General features: G+C 37.6%; 1 protein-coding gene across 1 annotated transcript in view; it reads left to right on the top strand.

Annotated features, from left to right (window-relative positions):
• The first annotated feature begins 7,924 nt into the window (after positions 1-7,924).
• The window catches only part of LOC135717192 (ETV5-related protein Ets96B-like), a 33,753-nt gene continuing 17,934 nt past the window's right edge, over positions 7,925-23,743 (top strand). Inside the window, exons 1-3 of the mRNA XM_065239149.1 lie at positions 7,925-7,978; positions 20,258-20,834; positions 20,898-21,053. Of these exons, the coding sequence (XP_065095221.1) occupies positions 7,925-7,978; positions 20,258-20,834; positions 20,898-21,053 (787 nt within the window). The remainder of the gene's footprint in view (positions 7,979-20,257; positions 20,835-20,897; positions 21,054-23,743) is intronic.

The following is a 23,743-nucleotide window of genomic DNA, read 5'->3' as shown; positions in this document are numbered from 1 at the left end:
CGGTGCCGATGGGAAAATGGCCAACAGTATTTCAAGCTGAAATATATGCCATCCTAGAATGTGCCACGATTTGCTTAAAAAGAAATTATAATAATGCAACAAATGTATTTGTTCAGATAGCCAAGCAGCGTTGAATGCTCTAAAGTCCAAAACTTGCACTTCAAAACTGGTTTGGGAATGCACTAAGCTATTGCAGTATTTGTCCTACTGTAATAAGGTTAACCTATACTGGGTTCCTGGTCATTGCGGAATCGAAGGGAACGAAAAAGCTGATCAATTGGCTAAAGTGGGATCATCAATGCAATTTTTTGGACCTGAACCATTTTTAGGATTATCTTTTTGTGCTCTTAAAATGGAGTTCAATAACTGGGAAAGAATAAAGGTACAGTGCAACTGGAATAATACCTTAAATGCCCGGCAATCAAAACGTTTCATAGAGCCCAACGCTTTGCACACACAAAAACTGCTGACCATATCGAAACACGATTTGAGTACATATACTGGTTTGATTACAGGACACTGTCCTAGTAAATATCACCTTAAACTTATCGGAAAAGTTGATGAAGACAGATGCCGTTTTTGTAAACTAGAGAGTGAGAGCTCTAAACATTTGCTGTGTGACTGCGTTGCACTATTTCACAAACGACGTATATATCTAGATAAGGGGCTTATGGAACCCTGGGAAATCTGGACTGCTTCTCCCAATCAAGTTATACATTTCATAAGGAATGCATTACCTGCTTGGGATAATTGCCAAAAACAGTAGTGGTGGTTGCTCATATAAATAGCATCTTGCCATTGCGTTGCACATTGTAGTCGAAATACGTATCTGTCATGGATACCAAAATTAATTAAGTGGAATTAAATGGAAGATAAACCCTTTTGCTGTTTTATTTAGCATTCCGCTAACAACCCAATTTCATTACTTCATTATGATGGCTACCAAGCCTTTGGGGATTTTCCTTATTAGAGATTTGTATAGATTTTTCTCCTTTAGCTTACTTAAATCTTTGGTTTTTATTAGTTAGGTAGGTTCCGATTCAACACATTGTAGTTTCATTTTTATACCTATGATCTTGACTTTTTTACCTAGGGGATGAGTACTTAAGGGGGTTAGATTTTGATAAATTCTTTAGTGGGAATGACACTGATGAAGACTGCACATTGTAGTCGAAATACGTATCTGTCATGGATACCAAAATTAATTAAGTGGAATTAAATGGAAGATAAACCCTTTTGCTGTTTTGCTATATGCAGTCGGTTTATGTGTTTCTTCAAATATCTAGTATAAGAATTTAATTGCTTTGTCAATTGTCTCTCTTTAATAGTTTTTGTTTGTCTTGTCCCCCCGTCTCGATGAGTCTCATCGTCGCCCACTGGTCACCATAGCGAACTCCAGACGAAACTAGAACCGCAGATGAGACAACGAAACCTTACCCTCAAGCTCCTCCCCTGACCCTATCCTTCGACAATGTACCTCTCTAACCTCGAGTAAGCCGCGAGTATTCGGCCCAACTCCTACTAGACATAGAATTAAGTGAATTTTGTGAGCTGTTTTGATTTTTAGACAAAACCAGGTGACATTCCTATTTTACGAGCCACCGTTCGAACAGAGAGATTCGGGTTTTCCTTCAATATCCTCTTCACCTTTCGGTCCATGGCATGATCAGCACGTTCAATGTTTTATCACTTCTCGGTTTTCTCTCGACCGTCAAACGTTCCGAAAATGATTTGACCACACCGTGAACAGTGGATTTAGTTTACTTTGACTATATGTTTTTAGTATTACTTCTGCGTGAAGTCAACGATTTACATAGTTGAAGATGCTAATTTCAAATAACAGACTAAAGTGGTAATTTTTATACGATTGACGAGGAGATGAAAGTATAGAATTGATAGTTCCGTTTAGAGTACGGTAGTGTGAAAATTGCATATAGAGAGTAGAAAGCGAGCTAGGACAACTTTAGGAAGGTACAAATCGGTTTTATCATCTCTCTTTACCAAACTCCCCCTTTGGAGAGGGATGGTGAGGGATGTCCGTACAAAATCCACTCGCGCACGTATTTTTCATTCGTCGCCATCTTTAACACTAAACATGGAATGTAAACTTCAATCATAGTTTTTTTTCATCAATGACTGCCAGCTATAGTTATGTGAAATTTGTCACTACTACGTACAATATTTAAAAAGTTACAGTCATTTGAAGGTGTCCGGATTAATGTGGATACAGGCCTTAGCATACAACAAGCCAACGACAAACAACTACACTAGCAAACCGTAATATAAAAGTGTTACTACGATGAAAATAAAATCATGGTTTAAAATACTTTTCCGTACTTCAGAATTCTTATGCGAGATTTAAAAATATTTAATTGATATCAGGTCAAAAGTTTAGTTTGGGATGCCTAAATGGTGGAGAAAGTTTTCAGTGGCACTGGTTGTTTACAATTTTGACAAGTTGGAATTGAGTACTTATCACTGTTTTAAAAAGGATCCAAAGTAACAATTCAAGTTGACCTTGGAGGCGAACCAGCCTCAGGCTGAAAGCCTCCTAAATAAAGATAAATCAATTAATCAATTCAAGCTGAACAGTAAGAACAGAAGCTGATTATTGGTTGATTTAAGGCGTACAAAGCTGATTAACAGCAAGCTGAATATATAGTTGATTAGTAGAGCGTAAAGCTAATTGTATCCCCAGAATTCAACCTCAATAATCTAATTGAGATCTGATCTAAAGATTGAACAAGCCTTATTTTAGCTTACCTTTACTCCACAAAATAGCAATGCACTACAAATATTTTGATAGCCTGATTTGTTGAATGTAGTCAGTGTCACTCGTTGCATTTTCGGCATTTTAGTTCTTCTAAATTCACTGCCTAGCTTTCTAATCCCAAGCAGCGGCAGCAGTAGAGACAAGGTAGAGGAGCTTTTTAGGAATAGCTCCAGGTAGAAGTGGGCAGCGACGATGTCGGAAGCATTAACATTTGTATTTCTGTGTTTGACTGTATTGCACTGAATTTTCAGACAGAATTCTAAAAATATAACTCGATTATGGCACTAAAACAGCTTTCACTTGACGATCGAAATAAATCACACACTTGTGTCCACATTGTGTTTGTTAACTACACTTAAAAATGAGAGGAATATTTTACTGCCACCAGTTGTTGTTTACAATTCTGTATTGCTGTAAATTGTACGTTGCTATAAATTTTACAATTTTCAAGTTAATGCTTAAGTGAGTGCCAGTAGGTATGATTGATGCCTGTGAATCAGCGACAGCCGGTTCGAATCCCAAAATGCAAAGGTAATTTTTAGACTTATAATAACAATCCAATTAGTTATTCAGCACCTTATTGCAGTCCCATAAAAATATATCAGATATGAAGCGGTCTTCATTTTTTTTCTAAATAAAACTAGAAGGCTGAACAAGGATTGGAAAGACTGTTATTGAATGCCTTAAAAAGCTTATAATTTATAAAACTGTTAAGTTTTTGGCCGATTAAAATCACCACATTTAGATGTATAAAAGCTGAACAAAGGTTAACGTGGTATATGTACACCAATTATTCAAAATAAGGCTGAATTAAAATCGATTGAAAAACACTTGTTAAGCATCAAATTTTTACCTGGGATGCTTCATAGCCATCTACTTTTATTGTGGCTGCTTATAAATCAACATTGGGATTATATGTTGGGTTTCATGAGAGCAATTTAAATTGGAATTCGGAGATGAACTAGCCATAGGCTAAAAATCTCCTTAATAAAGAAACAAAGAAAAATAAATAAATTGGAATTATCCTCGGCTTTATCAGACACTATAAGGTGTTTCGCTGTGAGATCCTTATTCTCGTAAACACTTCGCAACTTTAAGTGCACAAATAACAGCTTCCAGGACACGTACAACCATAAAGCAACCATAAAACTTTCCATAAATCTAAATAGCGCTAGCATCAGTTGGTTTTATAATATGATCTATTGGGGTTTTGTAGATAGCATATAATATTTTATGACTTACTTTTTTGTTTTTCCTTGATTTGTTTTCCGTTGATCTTGTTCCGTGCTGAGCACCAATGCTACTAACGCCAGGGAGGCAGCTCTCACACCTGGACCCTACCTATCGACCCATCAACTCATGAACCGGGAACCAACGGCTTTACTTCCCTTCCGAAGGGAGTTGATGCGTTTGATGCATTATTCCAGAGATGAATAGTGACCGTTGAACGCCATTCCAAATCCAATAGCGCTATAGTCAGACCTTCTGACCGTCCTTCCAATGTCCTTCCTGGGCATCCGGTTCGAAGAACCATAATTTTGGGGCCTTTTCCATCCAACCCACAACATCGAAGAGGAGGTAAAAGCCTCTGGTTGAACATATCTATTGCCTGGGGTGAATATGGGGTCCATCCAGTATCCTGTCTTTCCTGGTGTCTTACGGGAATGTTTTGGCCATCGTTGGTTACACAAAACACGGGTCTTACATTACACTGACACTTCACAATAAAATTACTTTATTTAACGCATAACGTATTTACATTTATACATAAATCATTTAATATTGGCACCAAAGTAGGGATAGGATCCGTTTGCCATACCAGGCTAAATGCAACTATTTATCTAATTTCCTACATCACCCCGTTATCATGAATCCATGACGTCATCGATCTCTTCAAATCGATCGATGATGTGTATTTTCTTAAGTATTAGTAGTTTGCCTACCCAGGATTGTATCGTTGGGAGGGTGGTATTCACGCTGCTCCCAAATAAGTTCCAACAAAATTATTAATTCAGACAAAGTTTTTTTTTATTTTTTTTATAGCTTAATTAAGAAGGTTTTTAACCAACTGGCTTCAAATTCAGGCAATTGAAATATTTCAAAATGCCAGCCTAAATAAATTTAAAGATTTTTGAGCTTTTTCGATAACTTAAAACAAATAATAAGTAATAATGAGCGGAAGAAATATTCATGAATCTCAGCTCAGAAGCTTTCAATATTCTGAGACAAGATGTTGGCCTACGAAAAATGTTTAAGATTGCGAGTTCTAAAAAAGCAAGTGATTGAAAATTTCTTTAGAATCCTTAAGATTTTGAGAACTTCACGCTGACATGCACATTAAAAAAATCAGACTTGCTTGATTCAGACAATTCAAAAAGGGGCGTCATTTTCTTGCTTTTCTAAGGGCGTAGCAAACTCTCACTACGACGTTGCTCTTTGGGAAATATAGGAGAATAAAATATCCCTTTAAAACGTGTTTTTTTGAACTGCCTTTGCCGTACTCGTACAAATTCAGCCGTGTAAAAAATGCAAAATTATTATAATACTTGTATTTATTTTATTTTTTTAATAATGCATTTATTTTTCTAGGCTCGTCTGCTGTAGCTTTGCGTAGCCCATAATACTTGTACAAATCAACTAAATTCATATTATACATCAAAGAGACTGTCGGCTCATGGAAGAATCGCGATGTGGAACTGTAAATGTATGTTAATCAGTTGAAATGACCATCGTTCGTAGATGCAATGCAGTACAGTTTTGCGTATAATTCCATCTGTTGATACCTTCATACAGAACACCAACTCAGTGTATGCACTTGTACCACGATTTAACCTGTTTTGTTCTATCCGTCTATTTGGATGTACCATAGTGCCGATTTTGTGGATTAGAATCAGGGTTGCTTCCACTCACTTCGCCATAAAAAATGATTTTTGAAATTATGGAATCAATGGATCTTATAATGATATTTTGTACTTGTCTTGTAATTCACAATAAGAGCTTGAAAATTATAGGTTTAGCACATAGAACCTCATAATTTTGGTTTCAGAGAGTCACAATCAGCGATTTTTTGATTCGTGAGCGTACACTAAGAGGCACTCACGAATTTCTGAAAGCGAAATTGACAGGTTTTATGTGTCAAACACATATTTTTCAACGTCTTCTTATAACTTACAAGTACAAAATATCATTATAGCATCCAATGATTCCATAATACGGAAAAAAAAACATTTTTTTAGAGCGAAGCGGGTGGAAGCAACCCTGATTGAAAGTCTTGTTTTTTATACCAGACCTTTTTATTTTTAATTTTTAATTTCTATGCATGTCTATGTACTTGTACAAGTCTACATCGGTTGATAAAGTTAGCAAAATGAATTTTGTTTGTTCCCGTACTTGCTTTTTGCTTTTGCTGTAAGTTGCTGTTAGGGAACAAACCTAATTACTATTCATATGATATTCACTTAAGACATATAATAAAAATAGATAATAGTAACATAAATGACATTATTCATCTGTGTAACGATTTCAATTAGCAATTTGAATTACAAAGCATCTTTAAAAATACTACTATTTTTTAAGCTTAGGTAAAATTTTCACTGTATGCCTCTCACATATTTCAGTTCGTACAGCTAAAGTCATTGCTAATAACAATGAAACTGTTGCAATGTCGTACACAATTCGTTTCCACATTGCACACCTTGGTTAATTGCAGAAAACTGCAAAGTTAATTTCATGCACAAAGCTGTAAATAATCCAACGCCAGTAATCTAAAATTAAGTTAATCCTCTGCACAAGCATTGCAATATCAAATTAGCTTGTCAATAATGCATGCGTTTAATTTCATATAACGACAAATGAAAATCATTACAAAAATATCGCATTATACAAAACCAACCGGAAACCCATTATTCTAAGTCAGTGCTTTTCTCCAACAAGGCTGCCCTATCACCTCGATGCATAGGATGGGTTGCAAAATCAACACACACGCCATAATGATCATCGTCATTAAAAATTCATCATCGCAGAAAATTGCTACACCGCCATAACCGTAGCCTCCATTTTCATCTGACAATGCTCCATCACACTCATAAACCCTCATAAGCGCTAAGCATACAACAATGAAAATATAATACCACTTCACCAGTCGCAGCCAACACACCGACGTTAGGTAGGTACGGTAAATAAAACAATAATTTACGGTTTATCAATCAATTATTAAAATATCAAATTGAAATAATTTTGCTGCTCTCATTAAATAATTAACCAATCAACCATCCATCCAGCCAAGCAGTGTGGAATGGTCTCATTCAGTAACTATTAAGCGTGGACCGAAGCAAGCCTTGCAGCCATACTGATGTTTGACATTTCCATCTCATTTTTAAATGCATCATAAAGTAAAAGCCACCCAGCAGCCACCGACCGCAGTGCTCATTTTAAATACGAAAACACATGTTTTGAATCATCAATTATGATTTCTGGCTGCTACGGCAACCCACTCCCGCATACCGCAGGATTGACCTCACGCTCCATTTGCCTGAAATAGAGCAATCCACGGTACCTTGATGAATTTTTCATCAGGATCGTGCCATGACAGCCAACCAAGATAACAAAAGCAAGCTCCCATAATTTCAAACGAAAGAAAAACAATCCCACGTATACGTACAGCATCACTCACCGTCACCATCTCACAGTGGGTGGTAACCTCTGTCAGTGAACAAAGGCACCGTTGCCTCTGATAACACACATAGTTGCGCAAAACAACAAAGAGAGACACGGCAGCATGGTGCTCGTTGCGCGTTTGCTCCGCCTACTACTGCTACTGCTCACTCGTTCTGGCTCATTATGGCAACCGCTAGTGGTGCTGGTACTCATCGCTTGCTGCGACGGAAAATGATTTTCCTTCGCTTATCGCGCGCGGTTGGCTGGGAAAATTTGCATGCTTTTACATCGGTCTCCGGAATCTATCACAGTTGATCGCGGGAATTTGAACGATCCGGACGAAACGGAGCCATCAAGCAGTGTCGCATGGTGTGGTCTAAAGCATAATGAATTGATTTGGTTTTGTGATAATAAGTGACTGAAATTGAGAAGATGTAATGGAACTTCAGTTTATATTGATGTAAATCTGGATTAAACGGATTAACACTTCACAGCATGAACACCTTGACGCAGAATATCAGTCCGAATCAGTCCAACCTATTGCGGCTGGTAAGTGTCCCAGAGAGGTTCCTGAAATCAATAAATGTGAAAATTTAATTCTACCAAAGGAACGCAAAAACCAGAAATACACTGAAGAGGGGATAGAACCATGTTTCAACAGTGTGTCAGTTTTTGTGGCTGTGCATGGTGATATATGCTGAACGCAATGGCCGATGCACATATATGTCGGTGCATCATGGCGGAAATGGACAGATTGTTGCAGTTGTATCGATTTTCAATTTTTCCCTTGCATGAATACCTCCGGTGCGGATCGAATTTTGCTGCCATCAGTGTGATAGTTGAGTGCAATGATTTAATTCCTTCGACCGTGGAGCAGGAAGTGACGATTTCAAGGACGATGAGCTGACTATTGCAATCGTTGCAGTGCGGATAACAGTTGGATAAGGTCATTCGCGGTGTTCAAAAGCTCAGTGACCTTTTGTCAAATGTTTTAACATAATTTGTTAATGTAAAAAGAGAATTTTACAAATTACATTAACGTATCCTCTCAGTGTTAAAACCTTGCAGCCCGTACAGTAACAATAACGATGTTCTAGAAAGTATTTTAAGAAAATAAAGCAATAAATTCCAGATTATAAGACTTAGCTTAAAACAATCCTTCTGGTGAACACTTGATCCAAAAAAATAGCACACACACTAAGTCAGGCACTATGTTAGTAACCATGGAATAATAATGCCAGACTACACTAAACGTTCGCTAAGTGCAAGACCTTTAAATTAAATGTCATTTAACTGAGAGTCCACTAGCTGAAACAGGTTTCAGTCAAATGGCATTTATCTGTCAAAATTTTGTGCAATATCGAAATATCAAGAAAATTCGGATGCACTTTAAATGGTTTGACATCTGAAATGTGGTTGCTACTCCGTGATACTGTTAATAAGTATGTCAGTGAATTTAATGCGTTAACGTTAAAACGTTAAAGCTTAAGAAGAAATTAAAGGCGTTGACGATAGTCATTTACGTTATTCTTTAAAAAAAAATATCCGTTTTGGTATTTTAATATGCCTGTTCAATAAATTATAATAATCATGGCTGCCAGACGATTTAAAAAAAACTCTCTTCAACCAAATCTCAAAAAAGAAAAATTTCATCTTCACCTGACCTTTTTATCGTGGTGAAGGTGTTTCAATATTTTTTAATTGATGACATTATTCGTAATCATGTGCACACGCAGAGGTGGGTTGGAGGGAGATACAAATACTCTTCTCCCTTAATTTTCTCTCAAAACAAATTTTTTAAATTTTTAAATTTAAATAAATTCTAAATATTGACACTTAGATTGCAGCAAATCATAAAAATCATAGAGTTTTATTATTGTTTGATGTTTTTGAACTCGAAAGCTCATCAATGTCTCTGAAATTTTAAACTGTGCGGACTAACTGAACCAAAGCATTTTTTCGAAGCTTATTAACGGTATTGGCGTAAATAGGCCATTCTCCTGAATTTAGGGCAGAGAAAAATTGACCATTGGAATTATTTTAGAAACGTCGAACTTAAATTAATTAAGATCACGAACAGAATTCTAATTGCGATAAATCTTCAAGAATGTGGAACTTACACTCCCGATGAAAAGTTTGGGATCAGACAAAAAAAAACATGCAAATGTTTAATTTCCATTCTCTAAAGATCATTTGAAAGGTATTGAATGAAACTTTCTTCGTAGGTATTTTGCTACATATTTGTTCCAAATTCCATATACTAAAACTTCACCTAAAACTAGAACATTCTCCAAATCTCACACTGAATAATCATGACTGATGTTCTCAGAAATGGGTCGGCCAAATTTTGGAATGAAAGTGGTAGTACAATGCTTATTCTATACACGGATAGAAATCTCCTTATACCTTTTAGCAAAATTCTATAGCTGATTACCCCCTAAAATGTATAAGTCAGACGCCTTGTAAAAAAGTTAATGAAGATCATGTGGCAAATGGAATGTATAAATGGTCACACATACTGTTGTAAGTTTAGGTGAAATTTTAGTATGAAAAATTAAAAAAAAATATGTTGAGCCACATACCTCATATCTAAAATAGGACGGGAAATGGCATAAATATGAACAAAAATCATTCAGAGAGTGATTTCACACTTTTGAGCGATACATAACGTACTGTACTGTAAGGTGACCCTAAACTAATGATCGATGGCTTCAATCACTATTCAATTGATTTACAATATTGTCTAAACTTTTCCACTAAATTTTCAGTAAAGTTCCTGGGTGGGAATAGAATAAGAATTCTACTATTTGGAAAATGTTGTAACTTTAGGTGTAGTTTTAGTATTCAAAATGTGAATCAAATTTGTAGCAAAATACCCTAGGGGCTGTCAACTTAAGTATTTACAATCTAATCAACCATGATTAAACTGGGATTAATATCAGATGCTTATTTTTTAGAAAGAGAGGATTAATTTTTAATCATTCGATATGATTAAACTGAGTTTAATGTCAAATTGATTAAATTTCAAGCAAAATGGGAATAGTTCATTTTATCAGTGTACGGAGGGAGATAAGGGACCTTCTGTATCCCTTCCGCCAGCTCACTTATATCAATGAAAGTAAAGTTTCAGACTGAAACAATTTCCCAAATTGAGTCTCCCATCTTCTCGAGTTGGTATGATCGGATGAGTTATGCAAAAACCACAGACAAACAGACGTAACACTTCATTGTGTATCTTCGTTCACGCATTTAACGGTTGATTTGAATATTATCAGTTCCACGAACTACTCGCCGCAGCGCTGGCATCGGATCAGTTTGACGTTTCTAAACATTCTATAGAACGCAATATTGTTTGCGAGTTAGCGAGCAAGCTTGTTTTCCGCGAGAAGTCAGAGAGGCGTCGTTACTGAGATCCTATGTTTTGAGATACCATGTTTTCAAGAAGAACTTTTTCAAAGAGTTACGTCTGTTTGTCTGTGCAAAAACATTTGTTCAATCTCATAGGAGCAGTTTGTAAGCAAGTACCCCCTACCCCTTCCCTACTTTTTTGGTGTAATACACAATGTTAGAGGATTGTAATTATTAAATTTTTAGTTTAATATGTTCTACGATTTCTTAGGTTACTCTTTTCGATGCTGATCGATCACCTGAAGCAAAAATTGCTGTTGAACTGCGTCTCGGGAGGATTTCTTGTTAAATTCGGAAATTAGCTTCACCCCTCGTTCAGCCACATCGTTCACAACAATCAAGGAGCAACTCGTTGTTTCGCATTGAAATAACCTGTATCATTTCCATTCGTTTGTCGGTGTTCGCATGAATTCGGTCGAAATTTCGAAAAGGAATCTGCACTGTCAGAAATGACGTTTGACTATAGCCCAACTAATGGAAGCTCAACTAAAATTTAGTCCACTTAAAGATGGCCCAATTACTCGAGAAGATAGGAAACTCTGAAGTTATTTCAAGTGTGTAACGTTACTTTAATTTGTATAAGTGAGGGTTGGAGGGGATACAGTAAACCTCTTCCTCCCCCTATCCAACTACGCCTATTACATTGAGCAAATATTTTTGTATAACACATCTAAACATACCAACTTAACAAGATGAGAAACATCTTAGTTATTTCAGTTTGAACTTTTCCTTCTATTGACATGAGTGAGGTGACAGGGGTTTAGTAAGCCCTCCTGCCTAACGACGCTTATGATATGAGCAATTATTTTTTAACAATTCATCTGAACATACCTACTTGAAAAGATGATAAGCTTAGAGTTTCAGTTTGAAACTTTACACCCCTGCCACCCTCCCCCCCCCCCCACCAGCTACGCGTATGAGATAGAGCAAATGTTATAGAATTAATCATCTGCATACCAAATCGATAAGATAAGAAAATCCGAAATTATTTCAGTTTGAAATCATACTTTCATTGTAACACTGCACTGGCAGTGGTGGCAGGAAAAGTGATTTTTTGTATATAATTCGAAATATCGACCTTTGAACAGGAAATCAACAGCAAATCACTTCATTTTAGATTGTATTGTACATCGTTGTTGATGTGATGTGCTTTGAACTTGAAATGTCAAGCATACTGATATTAAAATTCTATAACTTTAAATTTAATTAATGTATCTTTGGATTTCATGTTTGCTGAATATGAATTTAAATAATATATTGCCTTGATCATACTGCAAGCCTTGTTATATGTAATTAAGAATATGACCATAATACATATATCATAAATATTACTACCCAGGTTGCATGTGTCCAAGTGATATTGAGCTACATTACAAGGCTTGTAGTAGAATTAATATTGAGCAATCAATTTGATAAGTTTGACAATGTTTTGTAATAGAACTTATCCAAATAATACACTATTATTGAATACAGAAAAAATTTCGTAATACTCTCGCTCTAGAATGCAAATTATTTCAGGTGGAAATGGAGAATTATCGCTTTTTTGCTCTTAATTAATTTATTGTTGACTTGCCATCTTCGCGAGTAATGTTAGGCATGTGCGTTTTTGACATTTGCTTCCAAAAGCAAAACTAATAAAATTCAATGGATGAAAACAGTGGTGCCAATTCAAATGATAATCATTTTGATTTAAAGGTGTTATACAGTACATATTTTTCAACGACAAATCACTTTGTTTCAAAACACAAATCGCTTGAAAATCAACGATAAATCACTTTGATTCGTAGACATGACGCATGACAGACTGAGTCAAGTGCAAGAGCATTTGGATTAGATGTGACAACTTTTTACCGTGAAGGTCCCAGAGAAGAGACGCCAGTGGTGTAGTGGTAAGCGTGACTGCTTCTCACTGCAAAGGGCCTGGGTCTAAACACTTGTTGCCTCCTAGAGCCTCAGCGTAGCCAGCTAGTCACGTGACATGTGGAGATTGTCGATAGAAAAGCTTATTACTCATCGAATGGTGTATCAGGAGCAAAAAACGGACAACTAGACCCAGATCTATGATTCGCCGCGCAAAACCCTTATTTCAAAACGGCCCTCTTAGAGGCTGACTTCGCTCAAAAATATAAAATTTCCAACGCTCATATCTAATGATAACGTTTCATTACTGGATAATTTTATTTATTTTCGGCATGAAATATCAATGATCGCAACCCTAGAAAGTATTTAAATTGTAGTTTGCATTATTTACACTGACAAATGAATTTCTTCGGTAAAGAACTTGTAGCATGGTTACTATGACCATTCCCCCAGGGAAGTGGCACCCCTATCTCTGCTAATAACAAGTAGCCGTAGCGAGCATAACCGCGGGCCCACGCCTGCATCTAGCTGTGGTTGCTTTGTTTTCACTTTTTTATGCTGCCTACGAGAAGATCGCGGCGAAACTACCAATGGTGTTTTCGGACAGGCCCCAACGTTAATGTATTTGAGGTGAAGATATTTGTTATTTCTAGCCAAGGAAACTTTGAAATTGCTCACTTATATGAAGAACTGACTTTCCTCAGCACAGAACCATGTAGAATGGTTCCTATCCCTTTTTTTCAGAAATTCAAATGGGCCTATTTCTATGATATATGAAATGAAATATCAATGATCTAAGTCCGACATTTTGTTTTAATTGTGGTTTAAATTATTTATAGGGACAAGTTACCTTCAGCAAAACTGAACCATGCAGCATGAATCCTTTGGCAATTCCTGCAATACGTAAAGCCAATGAACCAACATCGTTTACATTCGAGGTGAAATATCCATGATCTCAACCAGATTTGTTTTAGATTGTAGTTTTAATTCAACATTTTTTAATTCTTCGACACAAAACCTTGCGATTTCTGAGATCCGAAAATAGTTGTTCGAGTTTTCAGAAATGTCGATGAGTAAACTTCAATTAGAAAGGAGTAGTCTGTGCATGTGATCTAACCTGACGTTTGTTTTTTTCCGTGGAGTTTTTGTTATCTATAATCGGTTGCTGATCTGCCCAAAACCAAGCCCAGGAGACGATTTCTAGTTCCTCAGTGAGTTCACTAAGACATAAGAAGCCCTGCGAGAGCTGCATCTCATTGTATCTAGTTCTATGCCCTGCTATTTCCCGCTGAGAAGCTGTCCCGAAGACAAGTAGAACCTCCATGAGGCGTTCCATCATTCATCCCATCATAAGTTCCATCATTCGTTGAGTCGCAGCGTTGAACCTGACTATTGGCTACGAAAAGGCTCTCAAATCGACGGAACACATTTCGCGCAATTTCTATAAATCGGACTAGTTCATGTTGATCTTCGTCAAGCTTCGTCTACAATTTGGACTTCTACGTCAACACATGTCAAGCAGCCTTCAGGTTCAATTGGCTAAACTTGGTGAGTTCGTTCCATTTTGTAAATTTTTATCTTTTCAAACCAGTAACGTTGGAATATCACCTTTTTGTGGTGCGTTACTGGTATAGGATCTACGACCGAACCCTAGACTCGTGACAATTTTGAACTAGGGACGCAGAATTTTCCAGTAATCAAAGGATCACATTTTAGTTCTTGTTACCTTTTATGACTTGATAATTGTATATTCAAATCAAAAATATTGTTTATGTTCATAGAGTTTACATAATCCTTTTCCCTTTGTCCTTCTCCTTTTCCTTTCCCTCTTCTCTTTTCAGAAAGCGAGTAATGGCGCTATAGCCATAAGCCATAAAAGGCTAGGACAAGAGTTAGTCCTCATGTCCCAACCGTCAGAAGAAAATGGAGCATCACTTAACCTTCCTAGCTTTGATACTTCCAACAACCAACCAATCATATAATTACCAAAATCGGAACGTACGGTACGAGATGTCCCCGTTTCATCCATTTATTGAATTCTGAAGCATCGCGTTTAAATCTTCGACTTAAACAGGCCCGATGTTTCCTGAATCATCTTGCCCCTTAAATGCTGCACAGTAGGCCTGGTCGTTTTGATATGTGTGATGCATCTTCGATGTGAAACATATATCAAATAGACAAGAAAAATTATGGAGGTATATCCATCATTTTCCAGGATGCATTCAAGAACTGGCTGTGTTGGTGTTAGATTAGATTAGATTAGATGCCGATGGGCAAACTTCAATTATATTTGAAATGAAACATTATTGATCGCAGTGTGAGTATGGTTTTAATTTTTTTATTTTCATGATTTATATAGAGATCATCTTAAAATTTCATGGTTTGATTTGGCAAGACTTGTGAACTATGTTTTGCCAAGATGTTTTTAAAAAATCGTTGAACTGGTTCAAAGTATTTCCTGAATAAATTTTCAAAGAACATTAGAGCAATTTTTCCACCCCTCATGAATTATTTTGGGGTAAACACCACCTTTGCTACCTGCTGAGTACTTCACTTTGTACATTCGCTATTCACAGTTCTAATTTAACCTTAAACGTATGGCCTTTTCCGAGTCGTGAACGAATTCCTGTCGAAAATGATGTGTTTGCTGCGTTACATCATATAAATTCATTACTTCTGTAAATATGGTTCAGAACTGATTCTGAAGGAGCTATTGCGAGATCAACAAACGAAGAAACCTGAAATGAGCATTATTTGCTTGTCACATGAAAGTTTTTCTCCAGAAAATTTGTTCTAGAACCGATTCCAGTGGACTCGGAATGAACTAATGATCGTTATATGATCTCCAAACCTAATATGGATCATATGATCTCCAAACTGTGTATTAGCCTGAGATTATCAAAATTCACTTTCTTGACGCAAAATAAATTGAACCAAATACCATCAGCAATTAAATATCAAATCAATGGCCAATTAAATAAAATCGGTCAACTGCAAATAATGTAATATGTCAACAAATATCTTGATAAACAGGTGGTCAAATAACCGTTTTGTAGTATTTGGTCAATAAATTGTTGGTCAAATATTTGCCAAATATAAGATAAGTATAATGGCTCAGGAAAACAAATATGATGAATAACATTATTTGGCAAAACTTAACCAATACCGTATCGTTAACCAGTAAAACTTAACCAGTATCGTACGGTATGAGTTTAATTTATTCAAAGGGGGGATGTTTCTCATAGTCTTAAACCATGTTAATCATCGATCGAGTTTCCACTTGCTGCAATTACGGCCTCCACACGCTTCCAGAATGCACGGCCGGTTCTAATAATGTAGTCTGGATCCATTTCTCTCCAGGTACGGGTCAATGTTTGTCTGAGGCTTGCTATACTCGGGTGGCGTTTAGAATAGGCCTTGGCCTTCATGACGCGCCATATTGAGTAATCCAGCGGATTAAGATCGGGACTGGATGGCGGCCACATATTCTTCGCCCAGAACGGAAGATGTTCCTGCAACCACTTCTGAGTGCGGTTCGAGGTGTGGCACGGAACCCCATCTTGTTGAAATACAACATTTGACTTCGGACCGTACTGTTCTTTGATCCACGGAAGAACATACTTACTTAAAATCCCGATGTAGACCTCCGTGTTGACCTTGTCGCTTTCTGGAATGAACACCGGGTCAATTTTTTTGCCATCGGAAGCCACCAATCCAAACACCATAACGCTAGCAGGATGCTTGGTCAGATACACGTTCTTGTGCTTGTCGGACACGTCTTTTACCGGAAGAGAACTAATATACCGGTCGGTTCTGGAATTTGATACGGGATCGACGGTAAAGATGCTCTCGTCGGTGAACAGGATTACCGGATTTTTTCGCTTAAGGAAGTTCAATATTTTCTTGCATCGTTCGACTTGTAGCTCCCGGATGCGGTTGGTAATTATGTGAGTTTTTTTCGTGCCCTCGACTTCGCCCCGCAATCTTCCGTGCCGTAAAGTCACTGATCCCGTGTTCCTTGGCCATTTTCCTTATTGAACGCACTGGATTCACCCGAATCTTCCTTTTGATAGCAACGATAACCCTCGGACGACCTGTGGCCACCTTCGCGGATAGTTGTCCTTTCTTTTCTCGGTCTAAAACCCTTTTGTCCACCGGGACACTCCCACGGCGATTGAAATCTCTTTTTGCGACATTTGCGTGTGGGACAAATCACGAATACGCTGCCACTTCGTCATGGTCAAACTGTCAAACTAAGTAAATCATTTTCTTTTATACACAGCCTACTACGGTATGAGCTATAGGTTACGTGCATGCAAAGAAAACCAAGGCATTGTATGCACAGGTGAAACAGGAACCTTATTAGAACAATGGTGCAAACATTATCACGCATACGGTATTAGTCGTGTGGGCAAACAGGCATCATTTTTTAAAAATTGGTGAAAATCCTCACGTTTCTTATCAATGGAAACTTTTTTTTTCATAATATTTTAAGTACTTCGACTTCAGTGTCACTCAGAGCGTAAAATTATTGACTGTCTAGGCTGAGTGTGAAGGCTCTGCACTATTCAATCCATTGCTCTGTGCAGACCGTTTGTACCAAACGGTAAAGGAAGAGGCAATGAAAGAGCCAACAAAAACATTCAGTCACTCACGAACAAGTGACTCACACCGCTTGCCTTCGCTCACACAGCATGTAATTGAGACATTTTTCCATAGAAAATGTACGCTCAGTCATTCAAAACAAGGTTTGGGTACCATCCCGGAAGAATAAACGTTCTGACTGAGCTACTGACTGAGTGCTCGGCTGTCAGTGACTCGTTTACCTCTCAATCATTCAGAGCCTCACGAGGCAGTGAATGATGAGGCAGATGGCAGTTCATATTCATATGAAAATGACTCGATGAACCTGACTGTTTTGCGCACTGGTGTCACTACGTTGCACCGCTATAATCTTTTGTTTAGATGATTATGTTGTGAGCTATTGAACTCCAGTAAAATGAAATTGAAATTTTTGCAGTAAATTATACATTTTTGGTGTGAAAAACTCATCAAACCAATCATTCGAGTCCATCGATGAAAATTTTCTGCAGGATAGCTGAAAATGCAGGGCATTTTAACCAATTTCACCCCGAGGATCAATTTGCCCCCGGATTAAGGTACTAGTTTTTACGTCGCATCCTTAATGCAACAATACAAATCTAGCGTTCAGAATCATAAGGGCCTAACTGCGATGATCGATTCTCTTCACCGATTTTCTCTTTTGTTATTAACTCACCTGGATTAATATTTCCCGGTGCATTTGATGTTGCTTTTGCTAACTAATACAACCTTTCACTACATCGTATTGTGTTAATTTCGTAAAATTTGTTCACTTAACTGTGGGACCTTATGATTCTGAACACTAGAAATATTAGATAAATCAAGTTTATTACAATCTACTAAATTTTTTCATTAAATCCCATGAGTTATCTTAAACTATTTAAACGTAGAATTCGATGAATATATACTATTTATCAACGGTATATGTAAAACATTTTGTAAAAATAATAAGCAGCAAGAGCTCTAATCTGTGGAATAATTCTAGCGACGTTTCATCACTACCATTCAACTTACTCATTTTCAACTTCTATTAAGTTTTCACACTACCGTACTCTTGCGGACCTATCAACCTACCCTCTTCAGAACTTTCTCTAGCTAATAAATGATCACACTAAAGCTACATGTTGATATTAGATAGCATTTCCAACCAAAGTAGTAGTGAAGTTACAAAAAACACGAGCAACATAAATTTAGCACGGAAAACTGCTCACTATAGGAAAGACGAATTCAATCCCACGACGGAAATCGTGCCTCTACCACCGGCGGAAATTGTATTTAAGTTTCGTTACACTTCTTCCCCGATATTGACTACAGTTCTTCCGTGAGGTAAAGTGTGATCGATAACTGCCGATTGTCGCCTATCACTGCTAGATTTTTCTGCCTCAAACTTTCCCCACAACTAAACATTAAAGGTGATGGCATGAAGACATCATTTCCCAATGGCTTTGACACTAATGCTCGATGGGGGTTGGGTGAACTCACACTGTATGCATCAGGAGCAGGTCAATTATCTAATGAATTTGTGTCAACAACAACGATAGGAAAGGTAGGAAAAAAGGACACCTCACATATTGTTTTACACATCGTCATGTTTGTCATTCCTCCACCATCAGGACAAAACACACAAGGACAACGAGCGCTCATCAACCAAAGCGTGGCCAATTTTGTTTATCGGAACAATAAACGGTACCGCAGTGGGCGGGAACGTAGTAGGCTTGAGGAAATGTGCGTAGGTGTTAACATAGCTTCCTTTGTCCTTTCTTGAGTTCACACTTGAGGCAGTGTTTCTTTCACTGCTTGCCTGCTGTTTCTGTGATTCGTTGAGGATACTGTCATCTTATCGGCTCAATAGAAAGTGTGTAACCCCCTTTGGGGGGTTGACCAAAGAGATTTAAGCTTTTGTTCAATTATAAATCCCATTAGGTAATCAAGTTTTCATCAATCTGAAGACCACGGACATTGAAGACAGTAAAGTAAAGATTTGACGGCACTGTTATGTAATAACTGAAATTTTTCGAAAATTCGTAACTTTTGATAACTGTGTAGTTCAGAAGGCCAATTATTTGAATTTTAACACGCAAATCAAATGTAGGAGTGGATTTCTTATATCCTCTGCATTTTTTTGCTACAACAAATGTAATGGTAATTGGACTGCAGCGTACAAGCTAGTTTTTCTTGATTAATGTATTTCCATGTTGGAAAATTTTTCGACCTTTATTGTGCTTGCCACATAATGTACAGGTACTTGTAAGCTCTAAATTATAATAACTGAGGATACGCTCAAAGAGTTCCAGTTGGAATATAGTAGCTAAATAAGAAGAAGAATAAACGAGTCCACAGTCGTTTTTAACTAAGCATTTTAAATCAAGTACTACAAAAGTAAAAAAGTTCTTCCCATTGATGTTCGAGTTGAAAATCTATTTGCTTGGAGTAAATGATCAACGAAATCATAAAAAAGCTGATTATTATACATTAATAATTTTTTTTTTTTTTTTTGCTTTTGTGATTATTCCATTAACATCCCAATTCATAACTTTCAAAGAAATCATATTTTGATTTACTTAATTTTTGATTACAGCAGAAAATATATATTTAATACATACCTAAACTGAGTCCACCATCAAACCTAAACGGTTGCTTGGAACCCTGTGGCGTAAATTAGAGTGTAACATAACCTCGCTTTTCCAGATCAATTGCAAAACAAATTCATCGTTTGGAAACAACCAACCATGATTAATAGACTTGTCGCTATTACCTGAACATTAAAAACCAATCCCAAGACATCATAAAACCCTCACTGACAACTAACCCGAAGACACGCGTGCAGTCGATTTTCCCTCTTTGAAAGGCGTGTTGCGCCGAAGAAAAGAAATCAGATTTTGATAAATGATGAACTTGATTGAACTCACAGGCAATTCCTTTCTTCTTCGTTCCCGGTAAAAAAAAACTGTCGCACAGCAGGAAAGCACAACCGCATCGTCCTTAGTCCTAGACTCACCGACTTCGTCGAAATCGTCCCCCACGACAGTTGTACTAGCAGCCAGCGGGGGTGACAATCGAACAAACGGCAGCACGCTGGTAGTCGGTAACAACAGTGCCGACGAGGCCCAGGCAAATGACTTTCTATCCACCTCACTGTCCTCACCGGCATCGGCGGCCTATCTCCTGCAGCATCACCATCACCACCTTCATCATCATCATCACGGTCAACATCAGCAACAGCTAATACAACAACATCAGCAGCAGCAGCAGCAGCAGCAGCAGCAACTGCAACAGCAGGACCATGTCCACAGTCATCTCACTATCAAGGGCCATCACCATCATCACCATGGGAACGGAAATACCAACGGCAGCACTGCCACCGGCACCAGTACTACCAGCAGCAGTAGTAAACGAAGCATAGCTTCTCCGCCTCCATCGGCGTCCGGAACCAGCGCCACCACGTCATCCTCGTCCTCTACGGCATCGGCGTCGGTCACCACGCTGTCCCATGTGAACCCTTTTCACCACAGCGCATCGTCAGCGCTGCACAATGGTCAGTAAAGATTGGAATCCTTTCACTCATTAACACTAATCAAATTGGCTTCTCTCCTCACAGATTACTATTCCGAGTACCGTCTGGGGACCGAATATCGATTAAACTCGCACCATCATCATCCGCACCCGCGGGATCTCTGGACGGCGGCTGCGGCCGTTGCCACTCATGATGGCATTCTGGACGAGAGCTGTGATAGCTATGGCTTAAGGCATTCCGGTGAGTAGACTTCCAGCAGAAGGGTATACTCTTAATACATATGTAAAAAAGAACCTATTTGCAATTTGACAACATAGTGTCAATTAGCCAATTATGGACCATAAAGCTATTTTAGCCATTGGCGCTAAATTCATAATCTTTTATTCATTGATGCGTGCACGTTTATCCTTTGCTTAGTATGACTAATTTCATAAATTCCGCGGAATTTATTTGTTGGAAATAACAGGAGTTGAAGTTGCACTTTTTCGTTTTGTTGCAATATGCAAGGCAGTAGGCGATGTTAAATGTTAAATGTGTAATGAGTCTTATATATTTTATTTGTTCTATCATGAATCTAACCAGTTCCACGCCAAACAAAAAAAATAAAAATAAATGGCGCGACCTTCTCCGATTTGCATAACACTTAGTGTAATTGAGTGTTATCATAATCATTGACATTTAGCACAGCATAAACAAGGTTGCACAATGTCGTAGGAGATACGAGCTCCAAAATTTTGTTAAGAAGAAGACCCACCTTCATCCGTTGCTGTTAGATAGTAATTTGTGATTAATTACTACTTCTTAGATAAAGGATGTGTCTTCCTCCAACAGACCAGAGCTTTCCTGGCCACGTTCTTGCATCTGGTGGGGAAAAGGGGAGGAATTTTAGTCCGACACTTACTTAAGAGAGATGCAGAGAACTCTACGACCCCTCATAAGTGTCACGGGAAGGGTGGATTTTTGTTAGTAAGGAGGGTAAGCCATAGGATACGCCCAGCCGGTGTTGCTAGCAATCGTCATATCAAGCATTTAATAAAAAGAAGCTGTAAGTAGTTTATCTGTCCGTTGTTGCTGCCCATTACCTAACCATATTATTCAAAACCGTCTTCAGATTTTGGAATTAAGAAACGTTATCAGCTCGATCCTGTTGCTCCTTTGCGCCTGAAAATGTTTGTTGATCCTAAACATATGCACAATTCATTCTTATCGATAGGAGGTTCTCATGTGTAAGAGGTTATTAATAGTATGTGGAATCGTAGATTAGAATGAAGATTCGCCCTTGGCCTAACTCCCACTGTCTGGCAGTTGCATTATGGATAAAATCTGCCTGCAATCATTTCTTATGAAGCTTGAACCCGTGAGTTAGAAGGTGACAGCTCTACCCTTAGCAGCACACTTGTTACTGAACAATTGTGGTTACTTGTGTGAAACTTATTCCAGACACAATCAAGTTGCTGCAACTTATTTCGATGGAAGTTTTCCACTTGGGACCGCACCTACAATAGCCCATTTCAAGAACGCAAGAATTCCGAAGCTATTTTTACGCATAAGCTCCGCTCAAATACATCATCGATGCAAATATACACCATTGATAATGTACTGAAACTTTCAATCAAGCAGCAGTGCAATATTTGATTGGCGTAGTCTAGAACTGTCGGCACCACATGCAACGGATAAGAATTTAAAAAAAATCACTTTATGCACTTTTCAACATCACTTCTGTACTTTCAAATTAACACTTTTTAAAAATGAAATTGTAAATTTATAACATTTTCACTAGAACGAAAACGACGCAGCAAAATAAAAACACGTCATTTTCGCAGCGCGACCTACTTCGATCTCCTCGTGTTATCAAAATCATTGACATTTTTGCATCTTTTTTTTTGATAAAACCTTGAATGTTTTAAAAACTCACATATCTCAAAAAGTATATCTTCAATTTTAATAATTTAAAATTTTACCTAAAGTTCTTGTTCTACAATTTTTTTTTCAATTCATTTTTTTTTATAGTCACTTTAACGCTCTTGGGTCATTTGTGACATGTCCGGGGGTGAGATTTGAACTCGTGACTTTGGCGTGAGAGGTATGGATGCTAACCACTACGCCGGGGTCGCCCCCATTTTTTTTCAATGCATGGTTTTAAATATATTCAAAAAGTTTGCATTTTTATGAGCATTTTTTTTAATTATAAAAATTGAAGATATAGGGGAAATGGCTCTAATGTTGGCCTATGGATCTAAAATTGGGCCCATCGCTTAAAAATCTGCCGTTTATCAATTTTATCAAGATAAACATGGTATTGGGACGGTATTAATGGATATTTTGATCGTTGAAAATTTAGTCGTTTGCTGAATTTATGTATGAGCCCAAATTAGAGGCATTTAAGCCGACATTACATCAATTTCCCCTGCTTTCGAAATATTTGAATTTTTGAAACATTTTTCATTTTTTTACTCCAAATTACTAAAAACAAATACCGTGCATAATTTTCGCAGGAAGACTTTATTATTATTTTTCTACAATTTTGTCTTAGTCGTCATTTCGATCAGGAGCAAGGAATCAAAAATATCTCCAAATGACAAGCGATCAACGAACCGAATAATAACGCTATGTCAGAAGTTTAAAGCAATAATGATATAATCTTATTCGTTCTTTTTCATGACAAGCAGTCCGTGCGACACAACTCACTCGGGGCGGTAGAAGGAAACGAGCAAGTTGTTGGCAAACTGCTTCACGAAGTAGAGCCGAAGATGATACACGTGTGTTAATAGGAATTGTTTTGTTATGTCTTTTCTCGATTCATATCAAGCTATGTCCTCATCCGTGTATATTGCAACAAAGCAGGCAAGCAATATATCATTATCCTTTTACCACTCGGATCGAGCTATGTTATGGAGCGAGTTTGTCATGGTAGTCGTAGCAACCGTTTT

This window comes from Ochlerotatus camptorhynchus, unplaced genomic scaffold (genome assembly GCF_037179485.1).
Source record: "Ochlerotatus camptorhynchus isolate MF236.1 unplaced genomic scaffold, CSIRO-AGI_Acam_v1.1 ptg000052l, whole genome shotgun sequence".
NCBI classification, from domain to species: Eukaryota; Metazoa; Arthropoda; class Insecta; order Diptera; family Culicidae; genus Ochlerotatus; species Ochlerotatus camptorhynchus.
Note: the sequence above shows the minus strand (reverse complement) of the source record. Positions and strands in the feature narration are given on the sequence as shown.